We start from the raw sequence: 16,007 nt of genomic DNA, 5'->3' as shown, positions 1-16,007 counted from the left end.
GGATCTGGCTGGTGAATGCACAAAAACAGGTTACAGATAAAGACAGGGCAGAGTGATCAGTAAAACAAGGGAAACTGCTAAATGACCTATTTCAGGTTCAGAACATGGTCCTAACTATTGAAATGATGCTTTTGGGAAAAAAAACAAATTGGCTTTTAATATATATTTTTCCAGCAACAAAAAGGTAAGCCATTTAATTCACCACCTTTGAAAATACATTTTGGTATAAAAAGGCTACTTTTTCTGGCTTGTTTCTTTGCAGGTTTAAAAGTTATGCATCGAGTTTTGCCAAGCTGTACTGTACTGAAGGACTTTAAGTTTTTTTACATGGCAATGGAAAGTGCCTTGAAGGTTTATTTCAGTCTTAGGGACATTGAGATGAAGTATACACCCAAAGGTTGGAAGGAGACACAAGCAAACACGAGGATGGAGCCCAAGCTGGAGAAGGACAGAATGGGAAGGGACGTCCAGGCACAGAGGGACGCTAATGGGTCTGGCAGAGTTTTTGCAGTGAGGCCCTGTGGTGGAGAAAGATGCTGAGAGCAGTTGTCCTCTCTGGGCACTGGAGTAGACCTCCTGGTAGACCCTTTCTAATAAGTGGGTTCATGGCAGTACACATCTTACAGAACAATTGCCTAAGACATTCAAAGCAGATAATCAGGCCCTCCTCTTTGTTGGAAATTTGACAGGCACATTAAGAAATTTCTTTCCAGTAAGTATTTTGTCATCCACAATCTATTTAAAATGGAGTCAGTCATCTAAAGAGGGTGATTAGAAGGATGTGTCCCATGTTTCAGAGCTTCCAACGTGCCTTCCTCCAGCACAGGGGGATTTTAAAAACACATCAGTGGAAAGAGAATGACCTTGAGGGCAGTGACAACATCAGGACGAATCATCTTAAAAATAAAAAGCATACTGCTGGCATTTCTCTGGTGGCCTGCTTGTCCCTTTGACATATTAGTTGATGGACACTTAAGAGGGCAGGCCATTTTGCCTGAGGTTGCTCTAACTCTAATAAGACCTAGATCCTAAAGAACACATGACGTGGGCATGTACATACCGCTGGGCCGGGGTCGCCTTTTGGGCCCTGCAAGAGAAACATGAGAAGTCCTTTGTAAAATAATAACTGAGGCAAAATGATAGAATGTGAAACATTTTTGTCCCATTTGCTTTAACACACAAAAATTTTTGCAAATTTTGGATTTGAAGAGTAAGATGAAGAAATGTGACTTGCTGGGATGCCCATGAACGTGATTGCCTGGACAGTGGTTTAGCTCTTCGATTTACAATGACAATGGTGACACCATGGAGAAGAATGTTGTTTTCCATGACTTCGGCTGTGTACATTTTCTCAAGTTGGTTATGATTGGTTTTATTTGGCTTCACTTATTTCCTCCTGCTGCAAAATTTATTTACATCGGTAGCCTGCATTTTTCTGTTCACTTAGGAGTTTGTTTTTCATTATGGCTGCTCAGCTAAGTGTACTTGGTGATGACTGCTGTACTCACGGGGGGGCCGGGAGGGCCTGGGTAGCTGGGAACCGTCACACCTCCCTTCAAGGAAACAAGAGAAAAGAGAAAAATGAGAAGAGTTCACAGCAGCCTACAACTGGAAAGTAGTTTTAAACACAAATGTAAGTACCTGGATCTTGTATAAACTGCCCATGCCATTTCCTTCACTGAAGGGTGCACCCTTAGGAGAGAAATGAGATGCTGATTATTTTCAGGGGTGCATCTCCATCTCTTAACATTTACCACATGATATCATTCCCATTCTATTTTTAAATTTTTCCCATTGTATTTTAGAAAGCAAGTTGAGTACTATAAGTAAAATAATACCCCATTTCTGTTTTTAGCTTTTCCAGAGCAAGTACAGGGACAGAAGTGAGAAGTGTGACCGCTCCTGGAGCACTGATGCTTTCAGTTGGGCTGGATTAATGTTCAGGTTGGACAGACAGGACGCTAATGCATCCAGGGAAAAATATCTACTCATTAAAATTCAGTTTCGGAATTGCCAATTTATCTTAACTGTGCTGTGGGTTGTCACCTGGCAGTGCTGAGTAAGATGGGAAAGGGGATGGTTTGGCTCCTGAAAAGTAATGCTTTTTGACAGTCTCTTCACACCAAATAGAAAATTAAGGGAAATGGGAGATGATTTTACTCACACCCCTGTGCAGATGTTTCTACAAAGACACAGTCCTTAGAACAATGGGGAGCAAAAACATCCTGAAAAAACTGGCATATCATAGAGTAACCTATCCTATAGTTAAAAAAAAAAAAAAAATCACACATTTTAGCATTTAAAACATTTTGCCTATGAAAATTTTAGTTAGAATCTTTTATGCCTCTTTAAAAAATTCCCATAGGCTCAGTAATCGAATCTGCACGTTCCTTTCTGGGATATTCACATCTCATCTGCTCAGAGAAGGAGGCCACCTGCTGTTTCTGCCACCTCTTCTCAGCACTAGTGATGGGAACAAGACGCCCACCGTGTAATCCTTGGTCAGGTTGTGCATTCACTGGACTGCTGCTGAACATCTCCTGTGCTAAGTCCTGGAGAGACAGAGGACTCTTGTCTAAGGTATCCAGAGGAAGTTTCCCGGAGAAGAAAACATTGACTCAGCGTAGGGAAAGACGAATGGTACAGATTTGAGAAAGACTGCATCGTCTATTATAAAATCACAGGCCCCTTTCGTGAGTTGTATTATATGTGCTCTCTGTCCACTGGGAAGGGACTGTATTCTAGGATTTGAACCCAGATACTTTCTGTCCTGCTTCTTTGTCGAGGGGGGAAGGAAGTAACAGATAAGTAGATTTAGGGGCCCAGTTGAGGAGAGAGCATGCCAGTCTCCATTTATGTGCAGAGCTGCCACTGTACACAGACATGGTGTGTCCTCCTAGTCTTTAGAAATCATGGTCAGGTCTGCCCTTTCTCTGGTGACTGGGGCTTCTTAGAAGCTTCCTACGGAGTGGGGTAGAAAGAGTGGTGGGAAACTATGGGGGGGGATGGGAGGTGGGACTAACAGTGAATATCTGTCTGGGGACAGGGAGACATCCCTTATTAACAAGGGTGCCTGAACGATGCACATTTGTATACCTAACCCTTAACTGTACCTGACGATTTTATAATAAAAAAAATGTTTAAAAAGAAGAGTGTTAGCCTGGACCTCTGCTGCGATTCAAGCACGGCCCCACTTGAGGGCAGACTTGCCACAAGAGAGGTCTCTTCTCACGGCCTCCCTTGCCAGGAGCATCCATCTCTATCAGGAACATAAAACATCCAGGGAACCAGGAGCGACATGAATAGAGCCTCTTGCATCTCAGACACTGTGGGGTGGGGAGAGGGGCAGTGAACAACTGTGGCACAATATCCGATCTGCCTGCTGGCACTGCTGCAAGTATCTTTTTTCCAGCCTTCCCCTCTCTCTTCTGGACACAAAGCTCCTGAGTTCAGTGATTTTCCCGGAACCCCAGCAATAGGTGAAGAGTTGAGCACACACCCAGGTCTCCCAGGTGAGAGGTGGGGAGACCTGCACAGCATGGGAGGCCTTGAGGGGGGCAAACAGGATCTACCCAAAGCATGCTGGGGTCACTTATATTCATACATGAAACCCAGAAGATTTTCATCTTTGAGAACATCTCAATGTAGTCTCACCTCTGAGTTATAAAAGTCTTAAGCAAACACACAAATGTTAAATCTGACACAACTCACAGGTGGTCCAGGTCTCCCAGGTGGTCCCTCGCTGCCCTGCAAGAGGTAGACAGACAATGTCAGCAGCTTAGACATCCGGATTCATGAACTTGACTGTGCCCATTCAGAGAGCCAAAATCAGCAGGACTTGCCTTTGGCCCTGACTGAGCTAGGCTTTCCCCTGTACCCAGGAAAACATATCTGTAGGCCACAGAAAGGTATATATCTTTCCCCACACCCAGTGTGAGTTCTAGGGCTGACGCTTATACTTAGAAGGAGCCCAACAACCTGGTGATGCTGTCCTGGACTTGCAGTATAGGGGATAGGGGGAGGTCTCCCACAACAAGTTACAGAGCAGAGCACCTGCCGGAGGGTCCTGGGCATTGGGACTGTAACCCCCAGAGTCAGCTCTCATCTGGGGCCCCATTTCTTCCACTGTCGTCTCCTGGGAAAAGAGGGGCCATCCCCTTCATTTGACCTAAGTAAAAATATCACTTGTCGTGTCTGCAAGGAGGAGAAATACCTTCCACCTCCTGAATTAATAACCCAGCAGACACGGCTCCTGAGTGGAGTGGCTGTGGTCTACACTGCAGGGCGGGTGGCCTCTGCAGCCTCCATGGTCCCTCTGCTTGCAGAAGGGGACTGTACACGGCATGTGTGAGAAATGGATTCCAGCTGAAACCTGATGGATGTGTTTCGCTTCTACCTTTACAAACTGCAGATGCTTATTGGTCCTTCATAAGCCAATCTCTCCCCGGTTCTCCCCGGAACTGTGCTTTTTAAAAAATTTTTTTTTTAGAACAATAGCCTCATAAAATATTTAGGTCCTTCTAGATCACGGCAAATGGCAAAGAAGAGTTAATTTAACAAGGAATCCAGAGAGGGTCAACGTTCTACTCACAGTGTCCAAGAATTTTGAGGGATTTTCGTCTATGAACTTGAAGGACCTCATTCCAAAGCCTTCTCTCCATTTAGTAAATAGTATCATAAAATCTTTCATTTGCATGAGTATTAATAAAAATAAACAGTAGTTTTTCTTACAACGTATCTGACTGGGCACATGTGACAAAGCACAAGTGTACTGTATCTTTTCTGAACTTCTTTGATGGTGGCTTTCTCCCTGAGATGTGCCTTCTGCCGACGGCTGGCAGTGTCCTTCAGAGAGTTATGTCACAGTTCTTACGAGTCAATAAGCAAGGAAAAATATGTGCCTGTTGAAAGCCTTTTTTTCCTGGGCACAATTAAAAGTCAGACATCTACTCATTTGTGCCCTGAAGCTCATCTCAGTGTGGAATTCCACGACCTTCAAAGCATGCCTATGACTGCACCATCCTTGAGAACAGAGGAAAAAGCCTTGTCCAGGGAGCTCTGGGGATAACACCACAAAACTGTGCCGGGCCAGTCTAGAATAAGCCCATTGTTTCCTTTAAAATGTGTCGGATTCCTTTGCCTTTGACGCCATCCTGCTCCTTGTGGGTCAGGGCATTTGTGTCCTGACAACCAGGACGCCCATGAGTGGCCCTGGGTACCCTTGGTTTTTATTCTCCTAATCTGAAGAGCTGGGTGGATTTCACTCACGTGCTGGCTCTGCTGACTGAGGGGTCAACTGAGACCCCTGGTGGTTAATACGGGAAGCCCCGTAGCCTCTTGTCCAAGTTCTTCCATTGCCAGCCTGCCTTCTGGCCACAGCAACCCATGTGTCTGAGAACTGGCCTCCCAGGACACAAGCTAGCCTGGCTCCTTTGTGAGTTTCCTTCTGACCCTCCAGGGACAGAACATCTGGAGGGTCTCAACAGGCCTTTGGTCGACAGGATTCATGGTCCTGATAGCTGGCGTGCTGCCTGTGGCCTGGCACCTGCTCTGGTCTGAATGTTTGTGCCCCTCCCCCAATTCATATCATGAATTCTCGCCCCCAGGATGAGAAGTGAGGAGATGGGGCCTTTGGAAGGTGATGAGGCCATGAGGGTGGAGCAGTCACGAACAGAATTAGTGTCTTTATCAAGGAGGCCTAAGGGAGTCTGGTCCCCCTTGACCCAGCTAGAAGATGCCATCTATTAATGAGAAAGCGGTTCCTCCAGACCCTATTCTGCCAGCACCTTGCTCTTGGACATTCCAGCATCCAGAAATGTGAGAAACACACATATGTGTGTTATTTTTAAGCCATGCAGTTAGTGATATTTTACTGCAGAAGCTGAGCAGACCAAGACAACACCTGTGGCTGGGCCTTCCGGATACACACCACCTGCCTGACCTCTTCAGGAGCCTCTCTTTCCCGCAGACAGTCACCCAGGACCCTGAATCCAGCCTGAACTTTAATTATAGACATCAATGTTCTGCCCATCCTTTCTCCTAGGAACATATCTCATGTGTTCAAATCGTTTGACCCAAGTCCTCCCAAATCCACGACTACATCGTTCCAGGTACACAACTGGACCCACGTCTTTCCAGATCCACAATTGGATCTACATGCTCCCAGGTCCATGACTGGACCCATGTCCTCCAAAGTCAATGACTGGACCTACATCCTCTCAGTGCCACGACTGAATCTTGTCATCTCAAGTCCACGACTGGACCTTTGTCCTCTCAAATCCACGATGGGACCCACATCCTCCCAGGTCCACGATGAGACCCATGTGCTTCCAGGTCCACAACAAGACCCACGTCCTCCTAGGTCTACAACTGGACCCATGTCCTTCCAAGTCCAATTGGACCTATGTCTTCAAGTCCATGACTGGACAGATATCCTCCTAGGTGCACAATGGGACTTATGTCCTCCCAGGTCCCCACTGTATTTGCTTTCAGGTTTGCTGGATTTGCTGTCTCTGTAAGCTGTCTCACCCTGCCCCTACCCCAAGCACAATTTGGATGGTGAGGGAGACTTTTCCCCTGATACCTTGTCACCCTTTGCTCCCATGGGGCCGGGATGTCCAGTTCTTCCCAATAGGCCCTGTAAAAGACAACATTAAGTTTGCTACAGAAACAACTCAATGACCAAAGGGTATTGGAAGCTGGTTACTAAAACGTATACATTTGGAAGGTCATTTGATCCTAATTAAATCAGTCCTAGAAGCTTGTGTTTCTTCAGGCTGATGCAGCAGCTGTGCCCTGCTGATAAGCCCTTGGAAGGGCAGAGTGTGTATTTGTGGTTGCTTTTTCACCTTGGTCAACTGCATTTAATGACCTTAATTGGAACCTTTTGATACATTTAAGAATCTGGCTTTGCTGTCTAAATGGCAATTTACATAACATTATGACTTCCTAAATGAGCTACACTCTTAGTGGTGATCAACATTTAAATACTCAAGACAGGGCAGAATTAACAGTGTGTGTGTTGAGGGATGTAATCCGCATTTTCCAATGAAAAATGCAATTTAATTTAAATTCTTTGGAAGTAGAGTTAGCTATAATTTTCATGGTTCCTTTCACAATCCTTTTTCATAAAGTTTAATTTCAATGTACAATTCAAAGGTTTGCTCTACATAACTATGGTGAAAGTATAAATGATAAAAATTTTAATCATGGCAAATCCATGCCTCAAAACAGTAAAGAATATGATTCCATTCTTATCCGTGTGGTAAAAGCTTCATCTGCACAGGAACTCAGAAGAGGGAAGAGGTAGTCAAGTGTAGGTTTGTGTTGGATTGCCAGATGCATCAAATGAAAACACAATACTTGGGACAACTTTATATGAAACAATCTGAAGTTCAGATTTAGCCATGTGCATGTATTTTATGTGATGGCCCTCAAGCTTAACTCTGTTTGAATGAGAATTTGGATTTGCCAGGTGGAAAAGAGTCAAGATTTGTAGGAAAATGGGAAAGTTACAGACACAAAGGCCTTGATGGTGTGCCTGAGGGGCAGAGAGAGCTGTGACTGAAATAGAGGATGTTGTAACTTGTACATAAAACGAAAAAGAAGTTAAATATGGTAATCATTGGCCCGCTTTTTTTTCCTCTAGAAAATAAATTCTCAGTTTATGGTGCTGTTTGAATATCTTTTCTAAAGTTTAGTGCCAAAAAATTACAACTAAAAAACAGAATGCTCTTATATATCTACTTTATATTTCAAACAGACTGGCCTAATCAGACAGTTTTATGATCTGGTGGAATTCTGACGCAAGTCTCCAGAACCCTGAGCAGCTCTAAGTGACACTAAATGAAAATCTGGGCAGTTGGATGAAGCCCTACTCCAGGCAATGGCTGGATAATCTGTATGGAGGCACAGAGGACAAAGGCCATGAGGAATGAGTTCGTTTTGCACCATCCCAGCAGATATGAGCTGTGAGTAACATAACTCTTTTTCTTTTTAGAGAGGGAGTCTTGCTGTGTTGCCCAGGCTGGAGTGCAGTGGCACAATCATAGCTTACTTCAGCTTCAAACTCCTGGGCTCAAGTGATCCTCTTATCTCAGTCTCCCAAACAGTGAGAATAGTTTCAACAAATACTTACAGGAGGTCCAGTAGGGCCCGGGGCACCTGGAATGCCTGGAATTCCTTGAAGACCCTAGAAAAGATGGTTCCTACCATAACATCTGTTATACCATTGGGAGGAGGGCATTTCAGTTATTCAAATATCTTGACCACTGACAATTAAATATTTATTTTAGCTCATCGAGAAACATAATGCACGTCATATACAATATCCATTTTTTAAGAGCGTAAGTCTGTGAGCTAAAGTGCATAATATGGAATCTGCAATGAAGTTAATTGACCTGCTTGGTGAATCACAGAGTGTTTGCAACTTGACAGAGTCACCCCATCAGCAGTAGAAGCCAGGAAGCCCCTAGTTATAGCCTAGAGCTGCAGACTCTAGACTGCCAGAATGCCATGGAACAGATATATGATACACCAAAGCTTCATTCAGCTAGTGGAAAGATGGGATATGTTTTATGATACAGTATTTAGTTTTGCTGATCTGTTCATTGTAAGAAGAAATTTAGCTTATTGGTGAATTTACATTTGAAGTCCTTTAATGGCTTCAGTGTGAAAATTAGTAGATTTCCCCTCCTCTGTCCTTGAATTTGTAGAATAATGCTAATTAGACTGGATAGGATTTAAGATGCTGATACATTTACATATCAAGGAAGAACTGGCAAGATTAACTAATAACACATATAATTAATTTTGTTACTTTGACACATTTTCCAATAACAGAATATTAAGTAAATTCATAAACGGAAATATTTTACAATGATTAAATCATGTTTTAGAAAATGACCAGATAACATGCAAAAATAAAAGTCCCTAAGCATTATATGCCATAGGGACTAAATTTTTAAACCATTATAAATGCCCTTCCTAGAGATGGCAAGTGATAAACAGAGGCTTTTATTATTTTATCACGACAAACAGATAAATCTATTATCTGGAAACTTTAGTGTTAGGTGAGTTTCAAATTTGGGGCTTTCAGATTCTTTCCACAGATGTTCCTGAAAATTATGTGGTATTCCCAATGGGACTGTAGCAACATCCTCTAATAAACACATATTTCTGTGGCAAAACATGATATTCTGGCAGTGAAGTAAATAGACTAGCTTCATGTGAGTTCAGGTGAAGTTTGGCTGCCAAATGAATTTGTTGCAAACATGGGAAAAATTTTCAGAGTGTTCAGAGGCTTTAGAGTTTTGGATTGTGTAGATGAGGGGTTGCAGATCATAATACTACTATTATCAGAAAATAGGAAAAGGGATAACTTTTCTTTTCAGTGCTTTTGTGTATTTTCCAATTTCCCATAATGAACTTAAATCACTTCTATAATCAGAAAAAAATTACAATACCTTTTTATTATTTCAGGTGATCACATTATACATCAAGTTCTATGTTGAATGATTTCATTCCAGAATTTAATTTCCTTTACTGAGTATTTCTTTTTTTAAAACCATTTTTTTTGTTATAATAGAATACCTTGACCTTGTACTGTTATGAAGCATGCATTTCTATACACATTATAAGTCTTAGGTGACATGACCATGGCAAAATGACCACATATTGATGATGAGATTTCTACAGGAATTAGAGGGGGACCAAGGCTCTTTGCACCAGTAGGATCGAGGACCCAATGCCAACCGGCATCGTGTTATTTCACATTTGTTCATGTATTATGAGATGAAGGAAAGCTAAAAAATAAAAATAAAAATCTCCTTGAACATGCTAGAATCCTTCATGTTATAAGCCTTGGGCAAAATCTTGTGTGCTTATGTGAGGGAATGTTGCCATATTCTCTCTTCAAGAATCTATCAGTCTCATTGGCAATGGTGTGTGTGTGTGTGTGTGTGTGTGTGTGTGTGTGTGTGTGTGTGTGTGTGTGCTTTTTGTGGACTGTATTCATCAATCTGCTGTACCAGTTCTTTTTATTCCCCCATCATTAGCTTGTTTATTAATTTATCAATGCAAAGGAAAAATATCATTGGGAATGGCACCTCTAAATGACTGGACAGTATGAATGTTATACCATGAATTTCTTTATCTCAAAATACCCACATTTCCATAAAATTCTACCTGTGAGTGTATAAGATATACAGGTACACATGTATTTTTTTTTCTGCTTGGCTACTTTTAGTCTTCACACTGAATCGGTCTAGAGATGCTGAGTGAGTTTTTAGGTAGTTTAATTTATAAGCTTGGGACTCATTAACCTTTGATGACCACATTAAACTTTAAAATAAACCTCAGTCCATAAATAAAAAAAATCATTCTCAGCAGTCTTTCCCTGAATAAGCTGAAATTCTGTAGTAAGGGCAAAAGTTACTATGGATGCATAAAGGGCAATAAGATAATTTTAGAAGACAAGATGGTCATTAAAGAAGACAAATACATAATGAAGAGTGGAACAGCTCATTTAACATATAGAGCCAAGCTAAAATACAAATTAAAATTTATTGTAGATATCCAGAGATTGTTAAAGCCAAGTTCTTTCTCTGCTCTGATATTTTGATTTCACAAGTCCTAATTCTGTTGCTACCAACAATATTTCCTGTTGTAGTTTGTGACTGACAATATTTTTTACATCTTATTTATCAGTTATTATCCTGAAATTCCAAGCAGGAATTTACTCTAAGAGAGGTGAGTCTATGTTCTAGTCTGTGTTCTATTTGCATCTTACAGGTTGCTACTTTGAGTTGTGCAGCATCTACAAAAACAGTGGAAGATGATGTTACTTTTCTAAGAGGAATAAACAAGCAGGCAACTTCTCGCTCTATTGTCCCAAACAGATGAGTTGAAGACATAATCATTAAAAGTCCTGGAAGAGATGGTGGGGGGGGGCTCTGTTTTCTCCTTAGAATAGACATTTGAGATTTTGTAAGAGTAGATATTAGGTACACACTGCTTGTTGAAACAGAATAGTTTATTGGCCAATTGGAAATGCATGCTTTTGGTCAAAGTTTTAGTCGTTTAAACAAATCAACAAATTGTAATTTCCGGTGGTGTCTGAGTTCAAGTGGAAGACAAGGTTATACTCATTATTTTCATTTACAGAGAGAAAAGTTGCACCTTTTATTTCCTCCAAGAGGCTCAAATGTGTCAATATGTTAGTTCAGGTTTATTGGTGTTATTTATGTCATATGTAGAAACAATGGAAAAGAATGTCCTGAACTTGCTGGAACTCCCCATTTAACAAGAGTCTTGTGCAAAATTTCATGTAGTCTGTGTTAAAACCTCCATGTGATGTACCTGAAAAGAGCACGCTGAAAGAGTGGAGGAATATTAACAGGGATTTCAGTTCCCAAGAAAGCAAAGTGCCTGCAGAATTAATGAAAATGAACTTCTACTGAATATAACTTAGTCACTTAGGAAAAACCCTAATTCCAGTTATTTCTTGATCTTTTTGTTACTGCCTTCCCAATGGCCTCAAATGCCTTTCTTTTAGAACACAGGCGGTTGAAAGACATTGAACTACTGTCAGGGGGTGGGGTGGGAGGTGGGATTGGCAGTTGAGGAAAACTGCTAGGGGATGGAGGGACATACCTCATCAACAAGGGTGCCTGCGTCATCAATGTTTGTATACCTAATTCTGAATTGTATCCCATGTCTCTCTAAAAAAAACCAACATATTGAACTATCATAATCAGTGATTGTGCCTGTGTGCCAGTGAAACCTTCCATGGAGCACGAGGGGGCAGAAGTTCACTAATTTATCCTGAAGGTAAAATGCCTTTAATGTTTTATTTATGGGTGAAAATAAATATTGTGTTTTTTGGTATTCAGTTTTTAACTTGGGAGAAAAGCAAAACAAAACAAAACAAACCGCACCTCAAAGTTTTCTGTAACAGAAGTATTCGTTAGAAAGAATCACACATGATGATAATTTGCAGTGAGAAGTGCAACTCTGACAAGAAAAATAGGTCTGCTTTATATACTGTTATGATTTGCTGCAATAACATCAAGGTTAATATGTGCCAGATGGCTTACTTACTTTCATTAAGAATTATTAGTATCAAAATTGCTTAAACTAACAGCAATTCATCATTCTAATTGGCTTTTCTAAGACTTAATGCGAATTATGCAGGGGAAAAAAATGAGATCCAGAGTTTCACCAGGGTTTTGAGTCAGAAAATTAGACCACCAGCTTCAAAGTGTGTTGGACTTGCAGCCTCATCGGGGATGAGTAACTGATCTAAACTAGTTCAATAAGATCCTCTTGATAGTTTTTTCTCCCAAGAACTTGGAAGCTGAGCAGAGAGGACAAACCAAGGTTGCCGAGTGGGATCACATCACAGTGGCATCTCAGGGATGCTCTGTTGGCTTCTGGAGCTGCCCCTGCCTCCTCAGCTGGTCCTTTAACTAGTCCTTGAATCCTCTTAGCTACCCTGGGATTCTTTCCAGTAATTTTCTCTTAGATTTATTTGGAGAGAGCTGGAATTGTTACTTGCTGCATGAAAACAGAAAAACCTAACTGATATATTCACTTTATGCTTTAATTTCCTTGTCTCAAAAACTGGACCACTTGCAACAGGTATGAACACTTTATCATTTAAAATGTGCTAACTTTTTTTTTTTTGAGTTGGAGTCTCACTCTGTCGCCCTGACTGGAGTGCAGTGGCATGCTCCCGGCCACTGCAGCCTTAACCTGCTGGGCTCTGGCGATCCTTCCACTTCAGCCTTCCATAAAATGTAATAATATTTTAAAAAGACCTATCCAGTGTTTGTTTGTATTGGTGTCTGTGTTAAATGCATGCTACAGGGGAATGCACATCTCTGTTTTGATAAATTGGATACAGTGAATAGGTGGAGTTCTCTGTGATCAGAAAGGGTCTCTTACCTCTTCGCCCTTCTCTCCTGCAATTCCCGGGTAGCCTCGCTCTCCTTTGCTTCCCTAGAAAGACAGCGCATTCAGCCACGACACCTAGTCATGGTGGCATCTTTAGAGACAACGATACAACCTCTTCTAAAAATCACTGGGGGCATGTAATTTTGACAACGCCAGGGAACAAATACATGGCAGCATTTGCAAGTGGCTTTTACACCACTTTCCCAAAATTGTGTGTGTGTGTGTGTGTGTGTGTGTGTGTGTATGTGCGCGCGCATGTGTATTAAAGCTATATATTTAAAAAACAGTGTTCTTTTTTCACATGGAATTGAGGAACTAACAGAGGAGTCTGGAGGAGAGACTTCTTACCTTTGGCCCCTCTCTACCTGGGATTCCCGGAGGCCCCCGAGGTCCCATGTCGCCCTAGAGGACAGAGAGTAACAGGGCTGAGGGGATGCACCACATATGACCCCAGAGTCACAGACAACTCACAGCCTCTCACCTTTCGGGCTGTGGGACCGGGCCTCCCAGGCTCACCAGCGCCTCCGTCCTCTCCCTTGGAGCTCTTTGGCCCGGGGACACTGGCCTGGCAGGTACCACAGACGTTCTGATGGGTATGAAGACAAGGTTACTGAGAGATTCCTAAAGCACTCTAGAAAGCATGAGTTGGTGTCTCTGATGTTTCATTTGAGCCTTTGCCAGAGACAAGTGACGCAGCAGTTGCTAGGTCACTAGCTTTCGAAAACTTGATTTATCCAATTTCAAAAGATGACTTTTTGTGAGATGACCACTATTTACAAAGCGAATCAATAATATCTGTTAATGATATTGGTGAGCTTTTATTTAAAAATCATGTCTCTGATGACATTTAGATGGAAAATTCCAAATAAGTAATAAGAAATAGACACAATTGAAATTTGCATTTCAATTCCTTAGCAGCCAGGGAGGTGGTGATAAAGTCTGGAAACATCAGCAAGATTGCAGAGTTACTACAACCTAAGGCATAAATCATTTAAAAACAGACAAGTAAAGAAAAAAACTGTGAAGAAAGGATTTCTCCTTTCGGGAGCAAAATTAGTTGGCAAATCCTCCACATAGGTCACTAGCATTTTGTCAGTGAAGGCAGTCATGTGAGAAATAACCACTCAAGGGACTTGGACTTGACTCCCAGGTCACACCCAAGTGAAAACAGGAAATCTAAGTGGAATTACCTTTCCACTGCTTTCTCTGCAGCCTTTGACTGATCTGGAAAGGCTTGCATTTAAGTATTTGAGCTAAGACAAACATAACTCATTACATAGCTAAAGAAAAAGTGTCTGTGAAAAGCTCAGGAAAGGCTTATTTTAAAGTAAATTGCTAGAATAAGAATATGAATGAGAAAGGCCTAGAATAAGGCCCACAGAACTGATAGTCGAACAGTTGATAGAAGGCTCCATTCTTCTACTTTTTGTGCTAAAGGCAGTCTTCAGACATGAAAAGCAAGCTGAAGCTGCCCTGAGTCGCTGCGGGAATGCCCCTGGTCAGTATTTTTTTGCCTAATGAATGGAAACATAAGTCTGATTTCCAAAAATAAGCTTCTAACAACACTTATTTTTGTATGATATTGAAAAGGTTTTGAGGCAAATCATCTAAAAAATGCCAGGTTAAACAGTTCTCTTTGTGGCGGTTCTTCTTAGAATCTGAGTATATAAAAGGGGGTTAGAATTATGAGCCATGTTTATAAACTAATTTACCATCTGGGTTATCTTTCAGGGCTAATGTGTTGGTAGGAGGGTTAAATATATCTATAGTAATAGAAATATCACTGATAATATCTGAAAAACTATGAAGATAAAGGGATACCTGAGAACCTGAGAGAAACAAAAGGGTTTCCATATTTCAAAAAATTTGAAAAGATGAAAGGTTGTATCTGCAGACATGTAAACATGGCATATCCATATGGAGGGAAATGTTGGTTTTTCAATATACAGAAGTGTTTTAGAATTGGTTATTCAACTGATAGTTTTTTTAAAGCATTAAAACATGAGCATCATTATGTGTCAACAGAATTTTTTAGAGGTCATATGAAACTGACTTCATTTACTCCAGGTCAGGGCTTCCAGAATGGTAAATTAAGGGAAACTGGATTTTATTCAGGTTCTTGAGAACAGATCTGAAGGCTTTCTTATGGGAAGAAGAAAGATTCATCAACAGTTAGCCGGTACACAAAAGAATTGATATACAGGTGGACCCAGAGGCAGGTCTTTGAAGGGACACTGTTGGAGCCTGTAGCTATGCCAGTTCTTTTCAACCATTTAATCAAAGATATTTTTGAAAATAGAAAGTGGAATAATCAAGGCAGTTGAAGACTCAAGGCAGAGAGAGAGAGAGAGAGAGAGAGAGAGAGAGAGAGAGAGAATGAGAGAGAGACAGAGAGAGAGAGAACACGTCAAAAAGCGAGTCCAGGATTCCATGTTCCATTGCTAGGTTGGCCTGCAGATCTAAGCCACAGTCTAAATTCCTGTACTTAGATTTTGTGTGGGGAACAATAGATTCTCCTTCTCTTGTTGAAGACAGTTTGTTGGGACTTTCATTCCAGCTGTCCTGCTCTCTTGGGATTCAGAGCCTTGCTGAAATGATGCAGAACTGGAACAACGGTAGTGCACATTTGTGACAGGGGTGCTGCCCTGGTGACACTGCCTGTGACGTCTTCCTGGAATCTTGGGGTTCTTGCTCCTCTTCCTGCCAGGGGCTATCCACAGGCCTCTGTCTTTCTGTAGGCTACCACTAATTCTATCAGAATGTTCCTTTCTAATTGTGTGTGCACAAGTTTCTGATCCTTAAAGAACCCTAACTACTCTGGAATGATGTAACTCTATACTCTCGCTATTTCTTTTTTTTTTGAGTTGGAGTCTCACTCTCTTGCCCAGACTGGAGTGCAGTGGCCGCACCCAGCCACTGCAGCCTCGACCTGCTGGGCTCCAGCGATCCTTCCGCCTCAGCCTTCCAAGTAGCTGGAACTACAGGTGCGTGCTACCACGCCTGGCTCATTTTTGATTTATTGTAGAGATGAGGTTTCGCCAAGTTGCCCAGGC

General features: G+C 41.8%; 1 protein-coding gene across 1 annotated transcript in view; it reads right to left on the bottom strand.

The window, feature by feature from the left end:
• COL19A1 (collagen type XIX alpha 1 chain) overlaps positions 1-16,007 on the bottom strand; it is a 333,729-nt gene that overhangs the window by 40,642 nt on the left and 277,080 nt on the right. Inside the window, exons 31-39 of the mRNA XM_008061721.2 lie at positions 13,436-13,540; positions 13,303-13,356; positions 12,946-12,999; positions 8,138-8,191; positions 6,584-6,637; positions 3,703-3,747; positions 1,642-1,692; positions 1,509-1,553; positions 1,061-1,087 (exon numbers count right to left, since the gene is read on the bottom strand). Of these exons, the coding sequence (XP_008059912.1) occupies positions 1,061-1,087; positions 1,509-1,553; positions 1,642-1,692; positions 3,703-3,747; positions 6,584-6,637; positions 8,138-8,191; positions 12,946-12,999; positions 13,303-13,356; positions 13,436-13,540 (489 nt within the window). The remainder of the gene's footprint in view (positions 1-1,060; positions 1,088-1,508; positions 1,554-1,641; positions 1,693-3,702; positions 3,748-6,583; positions 6,638-8,137; positions 8,192-12,945; positions 13,000-13,302; positions 13,357-13,435; positions 13,541-16,007) is intronic.

This window comes from Carlito syrichta, unplaced genomic scaffold, assembly GCF_000164805.1.
Source record: "Carlito syrichta isolate Samal-C Ts95f unplaced genomic scaffold, Tarsius_syrichta-2.0.1 Scaffold305546, whole genome shotgun sequence".
Taxonomy (NCBI): domain Eukaryota; kingdom Metazoa; phylum Chordata; class Mammalia; order Primates; family Tarsiidae; genus Carlito; species Carlito syrichta.
This window is presented reverse-complemented; position numbering and strand designations above follow the sequence as displayed.